The 19,429-nt window shown below is 47.4% G+C and overlaps 1 protein-coding gene across 1 annotated transcript; it reads left to right on the forward strand.

Moving 5' to 3' along the window:
* Window positions 1-3,286: 3,286 nt before the first annotated feature.
* Window positions 3,287-6,153, forward strand: RASL11B (RAS like family 11 member B). Its single transcript, XM_073583528.1, has 4 exons — window positions 3,287-3,577; window positions 4,017-4,073; window positions 4,157-4,233; window positions 4,953-6,153. Exons 1-4 carry the CDS (start codon window positions 3,436-3,438, stop codon window positions 5,418-5,420), a joined length of 744 nt encoding a protein of 247 aa, XP_073439629.1. The 5' UTR covers window positions 3,287-3,435; the 3' UTR covers window positions 5,421-6,153.
* The last annotated feature ends 13,276 nt before the right edge of the window (window positions 6,154-19,429 follow it).

The raw sequence follows: 19,429 nt of genomic DNA on the forward strand, positions 1-19,429 counted from the left end.
AGGAGGCAGGAACCTAGGTACGAGAGGTGAGTGTGCGCACCCGGCCGGACCCCAGGAGCGACCGCGGCTCCGGAAGAGATGACGTAGGGACCGAGGTCCCGCCCCCAGGTGAGCGCGGCGTGACAATAGGACATGTTACATTAAAGGGAATTTGTCACCAGGTTTTTGCTACCCTGAGAGCAGTATAATGTAGAGACTCTGATTCCAGCAATGTGTCACTTGCTGAGCTGCTTGCTGTAGTTTTGATAAAATCCCTGTTTTATCTGCCAGTTACTTGAATGCTGAGCTGTGTATACCCCTGCCCACACCACTGATTGGCAGCTTTATGTGTACACTGTGTATAGGCAGAAAGCTGCCAATCAGTGTTGGGGGTGTGGTTGGACTACTTCATAGAAAAAGGGAAGTCCAGCTCAGCGGTATTCTGAGTCTAAGAGCGTATACCGCTCAAAACGCGTACAGAACCTCCTGGGCACTCTTTGTGCGGCTATCCCATGTCAGGGTCAAACCACAATGATGACTATAGCAGCCATGATTGTATTTTAATGAAACAAATAAAGAAAATTCTGGATTTTACTCCTTGAGCTGGACTTCCCTTTTTCTATGAAGTATTTCAAGATGTCCAAGTGGAGACATGTCCTTGCTCGGACTTTGCTGCAGTATCAATGAGGGGTGAGATGAACTAAATCCTTCTTTCTCCAGTGTGGTTTGACTACCTGGCAGAAGGTTTACTAATCCTCTAGTGATAATATCATGCGGATTAAACTGCTCTTTTCCCAAAACTTCAGCAAGCAGCCCAGTAAGTGACAAATCGCTTGAATCAGGTTTTCTACCCCTACATTATACTGCTCTAAGATTAGGTGGCACAAAGCTAGTCACAGATTCCCTTGCCCCTTTTGTAATATAATATTAAGTAAAGCCAACACAATTAAAGTGACAGATACAGATGGATAGGCAGAAAGTGATGACCTAGGAGTGCAGAGATCTGGAGTCAGTCTGATGTTGTACAGGGGCGTGAAGAGTGTCCATGTACAAACTCATAAATCCAGCTATTGGACTCCGGTGCTCACATTAATGACTGACAGCAAGCAGAAATATTGAAAATGATGAATAATTGTATCACAAACTAAGAGAGGTTTGTGAATGAGGAATCCCTCAGATTGAAACAATGGAACAGTATAAATTTTATTCCTAAAAGTTTGGACACTACATTGCCATATTACAGAATATTTGCGGTAGTATTCTGACTCCATAGCAAGGCCCCGGAAGAATCTACGGGTGAAACGCGCGTCGGGGAGAGGGGGGACTACCGGACTACCCGCACTCTCCTATTTCTAGATAAATGCAGGTAATATACCTTTATCTTCTGCACAATTGGCTACACTTTTTATGTAGGGCTACCATTTTATTAGGACAATTGGTCTTTTCTATGTCTCTGGACACTTCATATATTCCTCTTCCAAATACAATTCTATTGGTTGGGTCCCTTTTCATATATAAGTATTGCCACATTTTTTGCTAGTACAGTTATTGTTTTTAGGTATTTTTCCTATCTATTCCTTGAATGTGAATCATTTTTTGAGCCAGGGATACAATTATTTTTCTTGCAGTCTGGTTGAGTATTCTGGTGCCCTCTACTGGGTATTTGAGACTTGATTGTATTTTGGTTCTCTTTGTGTTGTCTGCTGTCTAATCACAGTCACACTTCTTGTTGTTTTGATTATTCTGAAGTGCCACTTCATCATTTTGGACTAATTACCTAGTAATTCCATAGGAAGGCTGCGAGTGCAGGCACTGTTACTATGGATATAACTACGTACTATTACTCACACTGAGAGATTTCATCAGATAGCTTGAACTGACTGCGGAGGCATGTGTGAAGATACCAGGAGGTTTGTTTTCACACTGAATCCTGGTAATATGCACAGTTACAGCAGCTGTAACATCTGCAGTAGGTAACAGAGGCTGTTGTGAACCGGAGCCGCAAGACGTAGGAAGCTGACCTGGAATGAGGAAGGCAAAGAGAGAGGGTCGCTGACATCAGACAGGGAGCGAGGGAGGACAAACTTCCAAAAGGCAAACCTTATTACATAGCAGCACAGCAGCGCCAATACAATACTGTATGATTCCCAAGTGTGGGACGCGACAAGAGAAAACAGACAAAAATGGAGAAAAGGGTTAGATTGGGTGAGTATGTCAAGAATAACACAAGTATAAGAAAATGGAAAAAATGGAGCTTTCCTGGGATATAACAAATATAGAAATGAGATGGAAGATAACGCTGACTTTGATGGCAAAAACTGACACTGGCGAAACAGTGATGATCAAAAACACGGATGAAAATCTGCTTTTTTGTGTGCAAGAAAAATCACCCGCATCTTACTAAGCCCCAAGTGTGTTATAAAAAACAGAGATTGTACATGTTCCGGAGTAAGCATTCTGCCCTGATGTCTCCAGCATCTTTTGGGTAAGGTTTTTCTGACGATGACGTGGCACATTGCCACCACTAGGTGGTACACGGAGCCTGGCACTATAGAACTGCAGTCCTATTAGGAGTGTGTGACTGCTGATACCCGGAGCCAAGGGTCAGGTGGGAGGCCACTGGCAGCTCCCCCTAGTGGTGCTGAAGAGAGTGACCGCTCCAATAGAGGGCAGCAGCAGTGTGTACAGCAGGTGTGGGGTCACGTGCGGCATCAGAGGAGTCACCAAGGCTGTGAGGAGCCACGGAATGTGTCGGCGCTATAGAAATGACATGATTATATGGGAATATGATGGAGGAGCAGCGTGGCTCTTGCGCTGACGGTCGGATTTTCTCTTCTGGCTTATTTGGCCCCCGGGTGACTGCAGCATCAGATGTGCACAACCCGCGGTCACAGAGAGCAGGCGCGCCGCTAGGAGCACAGAGTATCCTACAGCCAGAGTTATTACACACGCGGAATATGATAAACACCCATTCTTTTCCCTGCAGTGCAGTATATACCTATTATAAATCCCCTCCACAGTGTAAGCTCCTCCACGAGTCCTCCGGAGCGCCACAGTTCCACCATTGCTCTATAATCCCAGCCGTGACTGTCTCCTGCTATTCCCTCACACTGGAGCAGGTTGCTCGGAGAACCACAGGTCCCAGCACGGCCAGGACTCCGCGTGCACCAACATTACACAACAGAAGCAGAATAACACCGACGGCGCCTTCTGATAGGGCGAAGGGCACAAGGGGCGCGGCCTCTTCTGTCATTTCCCCCCTGTGATAGGCTGTAAGGATAGAATGGGCGGTGACTTCTCGTGACTGCTCTGCGACAAAACAGCCGGCGCCGCGCTCTGCTCCTCATAATCTCCGGGAGTGTCACCGTGTGATGAGCAGGACGCTACACCGGGAGCCGCATACACACTCTGCTCTAGTGTCCTCATCTTCTCCGCTCTTCTCCAATCCCCGCAGCCATGCGCCTCATCCAGAACATGTGCACCATTAACGAGTGCCCCCCTGCCGCCAGCACGGAGTGTGCGGGCACCAGCAATGGTCTGGGGGGCAGCAGGGTCGTCAAGATCGCTGTGGTGGGAGCCAGTGGTGTTGGCAAAACAGGTGAGTGATCTATGACTGTCTCTTTAAATCCTAGTCTAGAGTTACTGTGTGTAGTCCCTATGATCTATCTCTGATGTAGAAAGTTTCCAGCTGTCACATATGTAGCAGAGCTGACACTGCTCCGCCTGGTTACACATGGCCGCATTCCTTCATGGTACAGTGTTTGGATCAGGTGAAGTTCTGGAAATCGCTGGTTGACGGACCGGGGTAGATCCGTTATCCCATTTCTGATCCATCTACACTATCCCATGTGGATTGCCTGTACCTGCAGTATCACTGGGGGAGTCATTGCTGGGGTTTTTTTTCAGGGTTGGAGCTAGTTTCTGCCTAAGTGCATTGTAATGTAGATGATGTGTGCACTGGAAGGCATCACTACCTGCTGCCACCCTTGGCTTAGTGTGAGTGCAGCCCTCTGATCACCTCTGTTCTCTCCTTGCAGCTCTGGTGGTCCGATTTCTCACCAAGCGTTTTATTGGAGACTACGAGCGGAATGCAGGTAAGGAAACCTCATGTACTGACCGAGCCCTGCACACTGACAGCGTGGTTGGATGTATATGAACTGTCTTGTTATTTCCCCAGGAAACCTGTACAGCAGACAAGTCCAGATCGATGGGATGACTTTGGCCATCCAGGTGCAGGACACACCAGGAGTCCAGGTGGGTGCAGCCTCTGACTCTACTTTGGGCTAAAGTTCTAGTAGATCACCATGTAGTTTATAGTCTCACACCATTATTAGGGGTCGCACGGTGTATAATAAGGCTCCACCAATTTTCCTAGAGAGTAGGCTATGACTGTCTTATACAGATGCAGCAGAGCTGTGTTTGTTTTTGTAGTTTTATATAAGACTGGATGCCCGAAAAGAGGAACTACACGCTCACCTCTGCTACATCTGTAGTTCTCTGAACTTTTGAACTGCATCCAAGTGCTGTGAATGTTCTGGGTACATGCTCCTTCCCTCCCATCCAGTCTAGTACACATAAAGTGCTCGTCTGGTCCTCGCTGTTGGGATTGGGCAGCTGTCCAGATGGAAATGCTTCCAGCTTCTATCTTTTCACTTTCCAGACTCTCTGTCTAGCCAGCTCATTTCCCTTTCTGCCCCACTACAAAGTCTTCCCCCTGCTCCTCGCTGTACATTCCACTGGAGAGTTGAAGCCGCCACTGTATCTGATTCCAGATTCTGCAGCTGCATCAACATACATTAGGTTAGGAAGGTGAGGGAGCAGACAGATTGATCTAGCATACACTTGGGTTAAGTGTTCTCTGGAACTTGGCTTGATGCGAAGCTGGAAAATCCATTTTTCCTGTAAACTGTTTTAACATCAGAATTGGAATCGCCTCGTCTTATATATTTATTTTTTTTTCCTTTGTCCTTTAGCTCCAAGACCAGAGACTGGAATGTAACGAGCAGCTTAACAGATCCATCAGATGGGCAGATGCTGTCGTCATCGTCTTCTCCATCACAGACTGTAAGAGCTACGAGCTTATCAACCATCTTCACCAACACGTGCGCCAGCTGCACCCCGATATCAGGGTTCCCGTTGTCATTGTTGCCAACAAAGCGGACCTTCTGCACCTCAAGGAGGTGGAACCGCAGCATGGACTTCAGCTGGCCAACATGTTGGGCTGCACGTTCTATGAAGTCAGCGTGAGCGAGAACTATATTGATGTGTACAACGCGTTTCAAGTCCTCTGTAAGCAGATCAGCAAACATCAAACCACCTGCACCCCCGAGAAGAGGAAAAACTCCATCATCCCTCGGCCAAAGTCTCCAAACATGCAGGACTTGAAGAGGCGCTTTAAGCAGGTCCTGTCGGCAAAAGTGAGGACTGCCACCTCCGTCTGAAGAATCGACGTGAGGGCGACTGTTCTTTCTGTTCTTCCAAACGAGAGCTTGTGAGGTTGCAACCCACCGGGTCATGTTTGACATTGGAGGCTCATGAATGACATGAACGCTTCCAAGGAACCGTTTTCTGCAGCACAGAGGAGTAAATCTGATGGGATACGTGGCCAATGGACACCAGATGGGTTGGAATTGCGTGGTCACTTGAAAAAATGTGACAATTAATGGACACATTTGTGAACTCAAAATGTGGGATTCACATTAAATACGATGGGTGAAAGTTGGAGACTTCGATGTAGCGGACATCCCCATTTGGGTTTTGTTCTTACCACCGTGTACATTGTACTTTTTAGACACCATGACTTACTATTGTTGGAGATCTCTATATGCCCAGATCGCAGAGGAGATAATTGTGGTTCAGATGTATCCTCATGACGTCAGCTCGGTGTGTCATCAAGCATTGTATACATGGGCTTTGTAACTGCACTTTCCTTACCGTGGTAAACCTGAGTAATGTTCGGGGTGCCCTATCCTGCAGACGTTAGGGGGCGCCGGCTTCAGTTGTGAATATAATGAGACACGCAGTTGATGGACTATAATTTAAGTCTCTTAGAGTCTAAAAATTATCCAGCTAAGACTGAATTGCACTTTAAAAGCCACTTGTGCTTTTTTACTTTGTAAATTGTAAGTTATTTATTTTTGTGTACAATAAATGCCTATGAGGCCTCCTTTCTAATCCACGTTTCTCTGTCTTTCATTGTCAAAATGTCTGTTTACTAAAATGAATGTAATTCCAGTATTCCACCCTTTAGAAACCCAACAGAAGTTTCCTGACTGTAGATAACATGCGACACAACGCAAGCGATATTTACTAAGTGTCTCCTTTCTAGAATTCCGAAAACCGATTCCCCAGGGCCGCCTGTAGGAGAACCGCGCTGTCATTTTTCCACTGAACGTCTCTTCCTGCTGGGGTTACGTTGCGCATTTCATGAAGTTATTCATCCATTAGAAATAAGCTTTGATACAACAGCAAATAATAATGGAGTAAACCGAGACCCATAATTACATATATTCCCAACACACCTAGTGACCTGCACAAGAGAGGAGAGGCTTTAACGAAGAAAAGACATTGAGACCACAAAACTCTCAACAAAAGATGATGGAAGTTTGATGGGTTTTTTAAATTAAATTCTACACTAAGTAAAAGGGTTACTGTCCTGTTAGTCGTATTGGGCCCTGCAAACACGATATATGACAATGCATTCCTATAGATTGTGCACATTTGTTCATTTTAGGCCCCGAAAAGCCATAATTCCCAATAAACTGCATCTTCAGTAACCTGGGACAGACCCCAATGCGCAGGTTATGGATTTGCAGTGTGAGGAACCAGTGACTCCATTACTATTCATTAGTCCAACACTGCAGATTAGATGACACTAAAAAGAAAGAACCCAAATTCTTAATGTAGCTTCTTGTAGAAAAATGTATGCATCATGGTGAAGAAATATAAAGTCTATGATGTAAGGACTCGTGTGCCCAGGTGGACGTGAACACCCGCTTCCTGCAGTATACACTACACACATTATGCACACACATATATATATATATATATATATATATATATAATGTATGCACATTCTTTTCTGTATAGACATCAAAAATTGCTAAGTGTGGCTAATGAGACAGGACCTGGGTCACGGTGAGTCTCCATCTTTGTGGTGGGCGGTAGAATGCAGACACATCATTTAACAATTATACAAACCATGATTAATGAGAACACCGTCCAGTAATCAGTATTGGGTCAAAATCCATTTTGGGGCTTTCATGGTAACATCTGTGCAGCAGGTGAATTTCTCCATGTGGCTGCACGTTTCCTGCCGGCAGACATGTAGCAGAGTTCAGCGCTCGCCTTTGATGAAGTAACACTGAAATGATCAAGATGTTGCATCAGTTACAGATCCGCACATCACATGTTCCGCCTCGGTGTCTGAACCTTCACAGACTGTAGGGGAACGGCGTAGTCACACACATATGCGAAAAATGGAAAGCAAATATGCATTTATGGACCCTTAATATGGTGCAGAAAAGCTTTTCATCAGTCATCTATATATTCACCAGGGAGCAGAAATGACATTTCTTGTAAAACATATGGACCTTGTAACATGCTGTGCAGAGGCAACATTGCAGCCCTGCCCTATAGAAGACACCAGTATTGTAAATTATTTGTAGTATTAATAATTAGTATTATAAAGCGTTTTCTCTCAGTGTGAGTTGTCCTTTTATAATGCTGTCCAATTGACATTCGGTAGCATCTGAAGCTGGGTGCACAGCACAATCATGTGCTTAAATTGTCCTCCTCTATGACGCTGCCCAATCACCGCTCAGCAGCATATGAACATGGTTGAACAGTGTGACCTCGTGGTTTAAAGCTGTTCAACCATGTCCAGATACTGCCGACCGGCGATTGGGCAGCGTCATAGAGGAAAAGGAATACAGCCTGAGATCACAGTGTTCACCCAGGTTCAGATACTGCTGAGCCGTGATTGGACAGCATCATAGAGGAGAGAAAACTCTTGTGAAACAACTTCTTGGATCACAAGCATACTTGATGCCAGAAGTAACCGGGGCACATCTCCACACTGGAGGGGTGAAAATTAGAAACAGAAAACATCAGCAAATTCAGGGGAGTACAGGGATTTTTTTTTGCAAAGTAATACATTTTTCTTTCAGTCATGTGACAGGTCCTCCTTCGATGTGTATAGAAATGTGAGCAGATACCAGCAGAACCAAGCTGGATGGGCTATAGATATGCACAGACATCTAAAACAGCCTGAAAATGCAACCATGTGAATTAGCCCCACACTTTTGCTTTGTTGTCAATGACTGAAAGTGAAGTGTATAATTACCGGCAAAGGTAGGGCGCCATTGCTGCTATGAATCTGATCTCATTATATCCAGTGTATAGGCCCGATTCATCATTGATATTTTGCATGCTAGTCTTGAAGAAGTGCGCTCTGGAGTGAAATGCCCAAAAATTTGCAAACATTTGTCGGTTACACTCAGCTTCCTCGCTGTGTTAAGCTCTGCGTACTTAAAAAAAAAAAGTAGGTAGAGCTGGCCAGGACTGGCATAAGACACCAAAAGATGCAAACATCTTGCAAAATTTTCAGATAGTTTTCTGCCAGAATTCTGCTGATAACCGTTAGTTGAATCGGCCTTAATATGAAGAATTATTGACATGAAGATCTTGATCGGAATAATCTGGAGACAAGACGGTGGAGCCTCTGGAGGGAAGAGCCACACTGTGCCTGCCCCAAACCATTCGGACTTTGTGGATATTTCTGAGAACAAAGGGCCCGATTCACTAAAAGTGGCGTTGCTCAGTCTTAATGAGGGGGCGTGCAGGGGCAGGATGAGGTACATGCCACTTCATGAACTCGGCCTATCTTCTCACTGCCGTGTCCCTCACCGGACACGTCACTCCAGTCAGGAACTGAAGTCCTTTTCTGGCATAAGTTGCGCCAGTAAAGCGTCAAACTTTTGAAGAATTTGTCAGAGACACGTCAGCATGCCCGCTGCCGCCCATGTTGTGACCACTTTGATAAATCCGGTCAGAACTTGCGTGAAAATGTCAAATTTCAAAAGAAATTTTGCGACTTTTCAGAGTTTTTTTTCTCAAAAAATCTGTTAAAAACACTTGGATGAATCTGGGCCAAAGTCTTATACAATCCAGTCCATGCCCGGCTCTCTCCTAGTGCCAGCATATCTGCAGTGACGCTGGGTGTAGTCCTCACGCCATAGGGGGACATTTACATACACTCAGTGGCTCCATCATAGGGATCAAAATACTGATAGTTCTTTGGAAAATAAGGTCACCTTTCGAAAGCACAGCAGGAAATCTAACGTAACGGTTGGTGGCCTGCAGAGAGACGATCTTACAGATTTCCATTAATTATAATCCTACAATATTGCATAACTGCGCTCACCAGGAACAGAAATGTCAGGCAGCGTTAAGATATTACACAATAGTCAATAATACATTTGTAAATGTTTTCAGAGTTATGAATCACTACGCTACATCTTATTTTCTCGTAATGCAGAGTGATTGGAAAAAAACTATTTGTGTGTAATGCCGCTCATTGCCTTCATCCAGTATGATGATGGCCATTAGGGGGAGCTGGGTTCAGTACAGGACACAGGTACATTTCCTCAGATGGCCTCATGCAGCAGAAATAGAAGAAATGACCATTCATTACAGAATGTGTTCCTGCTAAAAGGTCACAAGCAATTATGTGCAATCTGCTGAGCAATGTACGGACCGTTTTATTATTCTGTGGTTTAGACATAGGATCGAGAAATCCAATGCAAGTAATTTTTTTACAATACGCCACAGGCCAATTATTACATAGATTCCATACTTAATAGACTCTGCTTAATGGTAAGGATTCATTTTCTGGAATCATCTGGAAATACAGTTTACATATAGAAGCAGTGGACTATGCATCTGCTCTGCAGAGAACCTGGATTCCTCTCTCCTTGGTGTCAGTCGTCAGGATTAGCACTCGTTAGTGGCTTTCCATTGTGGCAAATACTTTTATTAGTTGGTGCATTTACCGGCTCCTTGTGAATTTTAGGATGAGAGCACATGTAATGGCCAACTCCCAGCATGGCCTGACAATTGATCATGAGACTACTGTGTCCCAACGATACACCATGCCACACATCGGCCTCCAGAGACACTGCAGCCATATGTGTCTCCAGATATATACTGCAGGCTTGGATGACAAATGTTATCATGGTTATCACCTTATCATGCTGGACAGAAAAATGACCTTTCTAGTGATATGTGGAGCTTTGACATAACAGGTAAAATAAAATAAACATAGTTCATCATTTTGATTTTCCAATTGGTTTAAGAGTGTAGGCTTGTCAGTAAGCAAATGCAATAACAATATATTATTTATCCATATACCGGTACTTCATAATGGCTGATAATAGTCTGCCAGCTATACAACCTGACACAGGCAGAGGCCTAGTGCAGCCAGCAAAGGTACAGCACAGAGGACAGGCAGAGGCCTAGTGCAGCCAGCACAGGTACAGCACAGAGGACAGGAAGGGGGCTAGTGTAGCCAGCATAGGTACAGCACAAAGGACAAGCAGAAGCCTAATGCAGCCAGCACAGATAAAGCACAGGGGACAGGCGGAGGCCTAGTGCAGCCAGCACAGGTACCTGTACTAAAGACAGACAGAGTCGTAGTGCAGCCAGCAGAGGACAGGCGGAGGCCTAGTACAGCCAGCACAGAGGACAGGCAGAGGCCTAGTGTAGCCAGCAGAGGTACAGTGCAGAGGACAGGAAGGGGGCTAGTGTAGCCAGCACAGAGGACAGGCAGAGGCCTAGTGCAGCCAGCACAGGTACAGCACAGAGGACAGGAAGGGGGCTAGTGTAGCCAGCATAGGTACAGCACAAAGGACAAGCAGAAGCCTAATGCAGCCAGCACAGATAAAGCACAGGGGACAGGCGGAGGCCTAGTGCAGCCAGCACAGGTACAGTACTAAAGACAGACAGAGTCCTAGTGCAGCCAGCAGAGGACAGGCGGAGGCCTAGTACAGCCAGCACAGAGGACAGGCAGAGGCCTAGTGTAGCCAGCAGAGGTACAGTGCAGAGGACAGGAGGAGGCCTAGTACAGCCAGCACAGAGGACAGGCAGAGGCCTAGTGTAGCCAGCACAGGTACAGCACAGAGGACAGGAGGAGGCCTAGTGCAGCGGGCACAGGTACAGCACAGAGGACAGGTGGAGGCCTAGAGCAGCCGGCACAGGTACAGCACAGAGGACAGGCAGAGGCCTAGTGCAGCTGTGGCGCCCCTGAGGGTTCAGTCGCCAGAGGTACTGCACCTCCTCCTGAGGTGTGGTACCCCACCATTCAGGTAAGGTGGAGACACCCGACCACACTCCAACACCTGCATCCCACACACATAGTAGTGTAGCAAAGCACCCTTTGGTGGCTCCCTGCTTGGAGCACAAAGAGTGCTGGGAGTTGGGTGGAGATTAGTCTGCACAAGAGAGCGGGAGATTATTAGGACTAGGTCAGTCAGTGAGTCACAGGAGTCTGACGAGGTCAGTCTGTGAAAGGAGATCCCCTGAGTGGGACGGGTGACAGAAGTGCTGCAGCCGACCTCAGTGATCTGGGTTCGCTGGCACAAGAAAGGGACATTGAGAGAAAGCCTGACTCTCCATAAGAAAGAAAAGATTGATACGGAACGTGAGGAGAATAAGAGAACAAGGACCAGGGTTAGAGAAGAGAACCCTTCCCAAGTTCTAATCGCAAGGCCGGGGTCCGGTCCCCGAGGTTGTATGGATACTAATGGTCCTGCAGCAGACACCGGAGGAATAGAAGTAGTGACCACTTTATTCCCACACCAGACTTGGGGGCACAACAGCAACGTGTGTGAGCCGGGACTAGGTAGTAAGGAGTCCCCGAAGCAGGCTACAGCTGTCTGCCGTACAAGTAGAGTTCATAGGAACATCTGACAGGAGGAACTCCAGTGTAACTCAGTACTGTGAGTACTTCACTCAAAGGCGCTAAGAGGGAGACGTTCAGAAAAGGCACATATGTTGGCGGAGTGTTGGAAAGGAGTACTTCATCTTGCCTGGAAGTTGGCTGAGCTCCTGACCCGGAGGACACAGCACGGAGGCGGGCACCTGTACCTGCAACAGACTGTGAGTAAAGCTTTGGAACTACATGCTCTGGTGTCCTCCACTTATTCCTGTGCCAACCTGCCCGGCACTGCTACATCCCTTGCGCCCGACACTACACCATCTAAGTGTCACTTCACCTACACTGCCCTGGCACTACAGCCCTGCCTGTGGAGGGCTATAACATCATTGCTGCACCACACCATCTGTCCCAGAGGATCTGTCTGCAGCGTCGGCTTACATCTCCATTGCCGAACACCACAGGTGGTGTCACGAATCACTTATAAACTTTCACCACCATAAGCACACTGAAACAACCCCTTTTGCAATGGAGCCCCAGGGCCACGGACCGGGTCACTGCTGCCGTGACATCTCCCGTTGAGAAGATCCACCGGCCCGGTACCGAGTACCCCACGGCCCTGGCGAGTGAGGGCGCTCCACAGCCAGCACAGACTGAGACCTAGAGCTGCCATCACATGCACAGTACTGGGCACAGGTGCAGGGTCTACTGCTGCCAGCACAGGTACAGTACAGAGAACAGGTGGAGGCCTAATACACCCAGCAAATGTACAGTACAACATGAACATACTTAAGAAGTTGGAGTACTGACAGACAGAAAATAGTAAACACGTAGTAACCTGATGGAAATTAACTGAAATGTGCATAGGATTGCAACACTCCACCAAGCTTCATTAATATAAACTTCCAATATAAGTAAGTGGAGCTGAGGCCAAACAACTGGAGAATCAATGACTAAAGGGCTAAGATGAGATGAGAATACTTGCCGATACTGACCTTTGGACCAGTAATTTCCCATTCATGTAGGTAGGGTGCCAATATCTGCGCCAGAGACTACTTCAAAATTAAATAACATGAAAATGAGCCACTTGGCATAGGGGGTTGTGCAGTTTAGGAAACCTATTATATATACCCTATTATAGAAGTCAGAGGAAATCGAGGACAAAAGAGGTGCACAGTCTCTCACTGAAGGACCCGTACGCCTCTACTTTACACAGACAGCCCATTGATTTGAATGGCCATTGTGTGATGCTTTATGTCACCTGTGGTGGCGCTGCGGGAACAGAGAACTTACTGACAAGTTAATAGATATCCACTGATACTGCACCAACAGGGAAACACTGAATCTGATTATTGTTAGCAGATTCTTTCCATGTTAGTTGGAACAGAATTAATACAAGTAGAATGGTAGACAATGAGAAATGTATCAAGTTTAAAATGTACTTACTATTTCTCTTCATTCAGTATTTCAGTTTCATCACTTCTTTTGTTTTTTTTTGCATGTTGCAAAGGGGACCGTCCACCACTGTCTGGGAGTGGTGCCTGAACATGCCCACTTCATTTCTGTACGGATTAAGATGTTCACATCACATTTTAGCCCACAGTCACTGGATCTATCGGGGTTTACGTCTGAAGCCCTGGAATATGGGATTTGGATGTTTGTGCTGATGGGTCCATTCACTTTAATAATGTAGATGGAGTCACATTTGCTCTGTCATACATCACCGTCAGCCTCAAATAGGCAGATAAGACAGAAAATTTTGTCCAACAGAGCACACACTACTTCTGTCTCCTTCATTAAAGTCAATGGCCCAGTCAGCACAACGATCCAAATCCCGTTTTCCAGGGTTTCAGACGTAAGCCAGTGATAGCAGAATAGAATTCAATATGAACAAAGCTTTACAATGAGGCCGGCTATGAACTTCATATCATGCATTCTAAGGATGCAAGTTACTCGTGATCCAGCCACATTTATGTGTATAGATCCGTTCCTGAGGATCCACGGTAGCCCAGAAGCTACAGGACCGTCCTTCCTACTCTACTGAGTCAGACCTATAGCACAATGAATGATACTGCTGGCCGCAACTGATAATCGGTAGTCATGATCGAGTAATAAAATGCTTGAGTGCTCGGTACGCGAATCGAGCAGACCGGACGCTCAAATCTAGTAACGAGTATAATGGAAGTCAATGAGAAACTCGAGCATTTTAATGGAAGAGCCTAAGAGGAGGGCTGAGGGGGCAGGAAAATCACTGAAATGGATGGGAACAGTGCTCAAATTTAAAAGGGAACGGCATGGGGAAGACGCCTGGATGTATCTCTGACTCCCAGATCACTGCTGGGAACAATGTTGTTGAAATATTACGCAACCTTTACAGACTCACAATAAAACATATAAAAGTGAAGATAAAATGGATTTTACAGGGAAAAAATGTTAGGAAACATTCTTTCCTGTATAACGTCTTGTATAAAAGACAAGGTTAAAAAGAGAAAAAAAAACAAAAACCACCTCCCTCCACCTCTTGAGAGCCGGGCATCTCTCACTGTTTTTCCTCCTTGCCTATGAATACAATAGATGACATAGCACAGTAGAGGGGAAATTAAACTACACCTACCCAAAATTTGGACAGAGCGATGCATGTGTAATTGCGCTTGCATTCCAATACTTGGGGGTAAGGACAGCTGAACGCTGCGCAGGGACAAGGAATTGGACATGGTTGCTGATAGTGCTTGCGAATGTGCAATGACAGGTGCAGGACGGGAAGCATCCTCCCTGCATCATGGACAGGGAGTTGGCAAGCATGTAGCACAGGGGAAGAGGCAGTGGTGCACTCTGCAGACAGTGATTGTGGAGCCAGGCGTTCGGGCCACCTAGTCGGGTTCTTGGATGACATGTGCCTGAACATGCGGGTAGTGGTCAGGCCCCTGCAGAGCTTCATACGGCACAGGTTGCAAATGTCTATTCTTTTCACATCTGCACTTTCTTTAAAAAAACACCAGACTGGGAAACACATATGTGATCTGGGGAACAGTTGCCCGTCTTCTCCCTTTGGCCACCCCACTACCTCTTCCTGCCTGTTGCGGTGCTGTGGTTCCATCTCCCTCTGCGCTGCTGGGGACCGTCCACCACCTCGTTTTCCAATTCCACACTCTAGTCTTCCTGACTTTTTGACTTAACAACATCAATTGATGGCAACTGTGCTGTGATACATACTGGAAGCATTATCTGTCATCCAACCTACCACCTGTTCACACTGTTCTGGCTTTCCCACACCACCTACAAAGTGGGTCAGGAAGCTAGGTCTCATGGTTGAGCATGTTAGTTGTGTTCCCGCAGCAGGCACAGTTTCACCTGGTCCACGGGCACCATCAGCATCACATCAACTACCTCGTCCCTTCCCGCATGCCTTACGCATTATATGCCAGCAAACTTTCTGGTATTAATAGGTAAAAATATATTTAGCCCTGACAAGGACTGTTGCTTTAACGGTGCATCAGTGGTAGACAAGCACGGCAACAGCAAAGGCAAGCCCGGACGCCTGCCCCAAAGGGGCTACAGGGAGGGCGCACATGACTAAGGAAGGATGCTAGGCCTGAGGGTTAGTGAAGGGTAAGGTGTAGTGCTTTTGTGTTTGTGGGGAAGGTGTGGGTTGGAGCTATGGGGCTTATGGTGCAATGTGAGTTGGCAGGGAGTGGTCAGTAGTGCTTTGTGTTTGTGGGGAAGGTGTGGGTTGGAGCTATGGGGCTTATTGTGCAATGTGAGTTGGCAGGGAGTGGTCAGTTGTAGGATGGATATATAGGGCAGAACTGTGGGGGGATGGTCATTCCTTACCTTGCAGACGTCCGGAATCGTCAGCTCCTCACATCTGGGACTTCAGCTTGAATCTTTGGATCCAGAAGATGGAATACCTCGTGGCACAGATGAAGAGGATGATGGAGCAGCGCGGCCAGCAGTGGATGAAGGAACAGCTGCAGCGATGGTCTGGTGATGGCGACGGCGGAGAAGATGGGACCCCTCTGCCTCCGAAGCGGCAGCGACGATCACGGCCTCCTGAGCACCTCAGCCCAGAGTTAAGTTTGCAGCGGAGGATGAGCCCCATTAGCAGACCTGTTGCAGAAGACATCGCGGGGCCGGAGCCAGAAGTCGAGAAGCAGGCAGCAAGGTAACGGGGCGGTGAGTGACGTGGCCGGCCTCCCCTCCATTTCGAATCGCGGCACACAGTGGTGGCGCGCTCGTCGCGGCCACGTTACCCGGCGTGGTCACCTGACCCGGCGCGGTCATCGGCATCGGAGGACGGCGGTGACGTGACGTGGCAAGGAGCCCGGTGGCGAGGTGGTGTGTGACTTCACCGACCTCATTTCCTTTCTCGCGGCGCTGGGGGGAAGCGGGCGGTGGCTCAGTCATGTGGCCACCCTTCAGCTGCCAAGGGCCACAGGTCATGTGGTCCGGCGTCGCGTTCCCCCGGCATTGGGTGCCAGATTCAGGAGGTGTTGCCTGCGGCTGGAGCGCCAACCTCCCCCCCCTGTTTGAGGCTCCGAGCCGGTGACTTTTTGCCATGCGTTCCCGGACGGACAGTCGGTCTGGGCGCTGGCGCTGCGGCCCAGGAGGGCTGCAGTTGGCGTAGATCCATGGAGAAGATCGCAGTTGCAGTGCTCGACGCGGAGGACACGTGACGGCTGTTCCGCGGAGTCAGCCTAGTAAGTAAGGCTCACTTAAACCTTTATTAATGTCTAGATTATATTGTATGGGAAGGGTGTTGCTACGTATGGTTTCGCACTAGGGTAGTAGTTGGTTTGTCACGGGGTTTCGGAACGATGCACGGCTGGTCCATGTAGCCAGCGTTCAAATCTGCGAGGGAATGGTTGCTTTGTGGTCCAGGAGGCCGTTTTGTGCACTTCATGAGTGTTGGGTGTTTTTTTTTTTATTTTTCATGCTAGTTTGTTTTCATGATAGTGGGTATATCTATAGTAAGTAAGGCTCACTAAGGCACACTTAAACCTTTATTAATGTCTAGATTATATTGGTTGGGAAGGGTGTTGCTACGTATGGTTTTGGGTGTTTGTCTGGGGGTTCGGAAAGATGCGCGGCTGGTCCATGTGGACAGCGTTCGAATCTGTGAGGGAATGGTTGCTTTGTGGTCCAGGAGGCTGTTTTGTGCACTTCATGAGTGTTGGGAGGTATTTTTTAATTTCATGCTAGTTTGCTTTTATGATAGTGGGTATATCTATAGGTGACGACATCATTTTATTTTGGTTAGTATAATTGTGCTTGCATTCTCTGGGTGTTTGTGTATGACTGGTGGTGATTCCATGGCGGTTTGTGAGTAATTCAGGTGGTGATACGGATATTGGCAGAGCGGTGGTGGATAGCCATATCCATGCCGGTTTTATGGTTTATTGTTATAGGCATGGGGTCTTTGGGCTGGAGGATTATCGCCGCGCCTAGTATTTGATAAGGGTTTGATGGTAGTTCACTGATGTGGTGAGCTGTTTTATCGCCGCGCCTAGTATTTGATAAGGGTTGATGTTAGTTCACTGATGTGGTGAGCAGTTTTATCGCCGCGCCTAGTATTTGATAAAGGTTTGATGGTAGTTCACTGATGTGCTGAGCAGTTTTATCGCCGCGCCTAGTATTTGATAAGGACTTGATGGTAGTTCACTGATGTGGTGAGCAGTTTTATCGCCGCGCCTAGTATTTGATAAGAGTTGGATGGCAGTTCACTGACGTGGTGATCTGTTTGGGTAGTGCATCGGGCGGCTTAATCTTTCACGTTACAGTGGGGTGTGTTCTATTGCTGGTCAGAGGTGAGGGGGTAGGTGGTCGAGTTTTTCATTACGGTATGTTTTATTTATATGCCGGGTTCGGTTCTCCAATAGGGGCTTTGAGTGTACTAAGGGTTTTCATGTTCACTAGGGGCATTTTGGTTTGTTGCGGCAGACGTTCTGGTGAGGTCGAGATGCTTGGGACGGCAGATCTTTTGGGAACCTGCCTTTCTGGCAGCAATGGATGACATTTCCCCCGGGGGGCTTGGAGTTGACCTTTTACTGGATTTGTTTTCCTGGTTAATTTCTGGGGGTACATAGATATGGCGTGGAGCTGGGGTTTTATGGTTGGTCAATGTCCGGTTGTTGAGGTCCGTGGTTTGGTTTCTGTGTGGTAGTCGGGGATTATCTGGTATTAGGGATGGTGCAGTGCTTATTTTCTGTTCATGGTCCAACCTGGGACTACTATCTGGTATTAGGGAAGGTGGTGTGCTTATTTCTGTTCATGGTCCAACCCTTGACTACTTTGGGTTTCTTCATGCTCAGGGCGTAGTTGCGGTTATCATGTGTTTGGATAAGTCAAAGTGTTTGATTCACCTGGGGCCCTATGTCTAAGTCAGGTTAGGTTAACGAGTACATCGTGTCAGGTCGGGGGTCGTTATTAGGTTCCCGTGTATATCGCGCTGCTGTTTTGGGGGGTTGATTTTGGTTATTGAATACGTGGGGCTACGATCCACTGGGGGTTTTTGCATGATCTGCAGTCATATGGCGTTCTTACGGTAATTTGCTGGTCGTGGCTGCCCTGGGGCAGTTTTAACAACTTTTGTACGTAAGGACTGGTGGGTTCTCACTGCGGTTCTTTAGGGTTGCCGATTGAGCTTTTGGCAGACTGTATCGGGTGGTATTTGTTACAGCCGTTGATTGCAGCTACGTAGGAGTTTATTATACAGAGTGGATAGTTTTTCGTTACAATGGGCTAGGAGGTTTATTGTGGGTGCAGCTGGTCCTGCTTTGCTTTCTGGGTATACAGCTCTCCTTAGAGTCTTTTCTTTTTGGGTGCCCCCGGACGGGGGGGCCAGGGTGAAGTGTTGCGCAAGGATGATGCAACATTTGAGTTGGGTACCCCAGCGTGTGCTTTACTGGTCTCGGGGGTCCTGGTTGGTGAACGGTTTGTTTATCCAGCGGGTGTTGTTCCATTTGTCAGGAATTCTGTATAGAGCATGAGGCAGGACATGTTGTTTCGATGGCCGTGTGAATGGTCTCCCGCGTGGGGGTAGCACGTCCGGCAATACATGGCTGTCATTTATTCTGTTATGCGCACTTGTCAGGACTGGCTGGTATTATGGGGACACGGTTGTGGTGCAGCGCTGCTGCGGGGGAGGTGTACTTTAGGTAGTGGGTGAGCAGGTTGCAACTATAACATTACTTTCATTAATGTCGGGCTGGTGGTACGCTGTGGCAGGGGAAGCTAGTGCGATGTGCATTGACTTTTATTGATTCTAAGGACCTGGTAATCGTCTGGGGCTGTGCTCCGTTTGGGGGTGCTTTTTGCGGTGCTTTAAGGCTTAGTGGTGGACAAGCATCGGGCACCAGTGAGTGCAATGTTTTGACGGATGGCCCGGGTTTATGGTGTCTGGGGTTTTCGGGAGACGTGATGTGTGTCTGAGTTTTCCTGGACTTCAGGTGGTGTGGAGTCGCTTTTCTTTCTTTTGTGAGTAGTGTCGAATCCGCAGTTCAGCGGGGAATGGGTGCGGAG

This window comes from Dendrobates tinctorius, unplaced genomic scaffold, assembly GCF_039654945.1.
Source record: "Dendrobates tinctorius isolate UK_male_01 unplaced genomic scaffold, ASM3965494v1 ptg000079l, whole genome shotgun sequence".
NCBI lineage: Eukaryota > Metazoa > Chordata > Amphibia > Anura > Dendrobatidae > Dendrobates > Dendrobates tinctorius.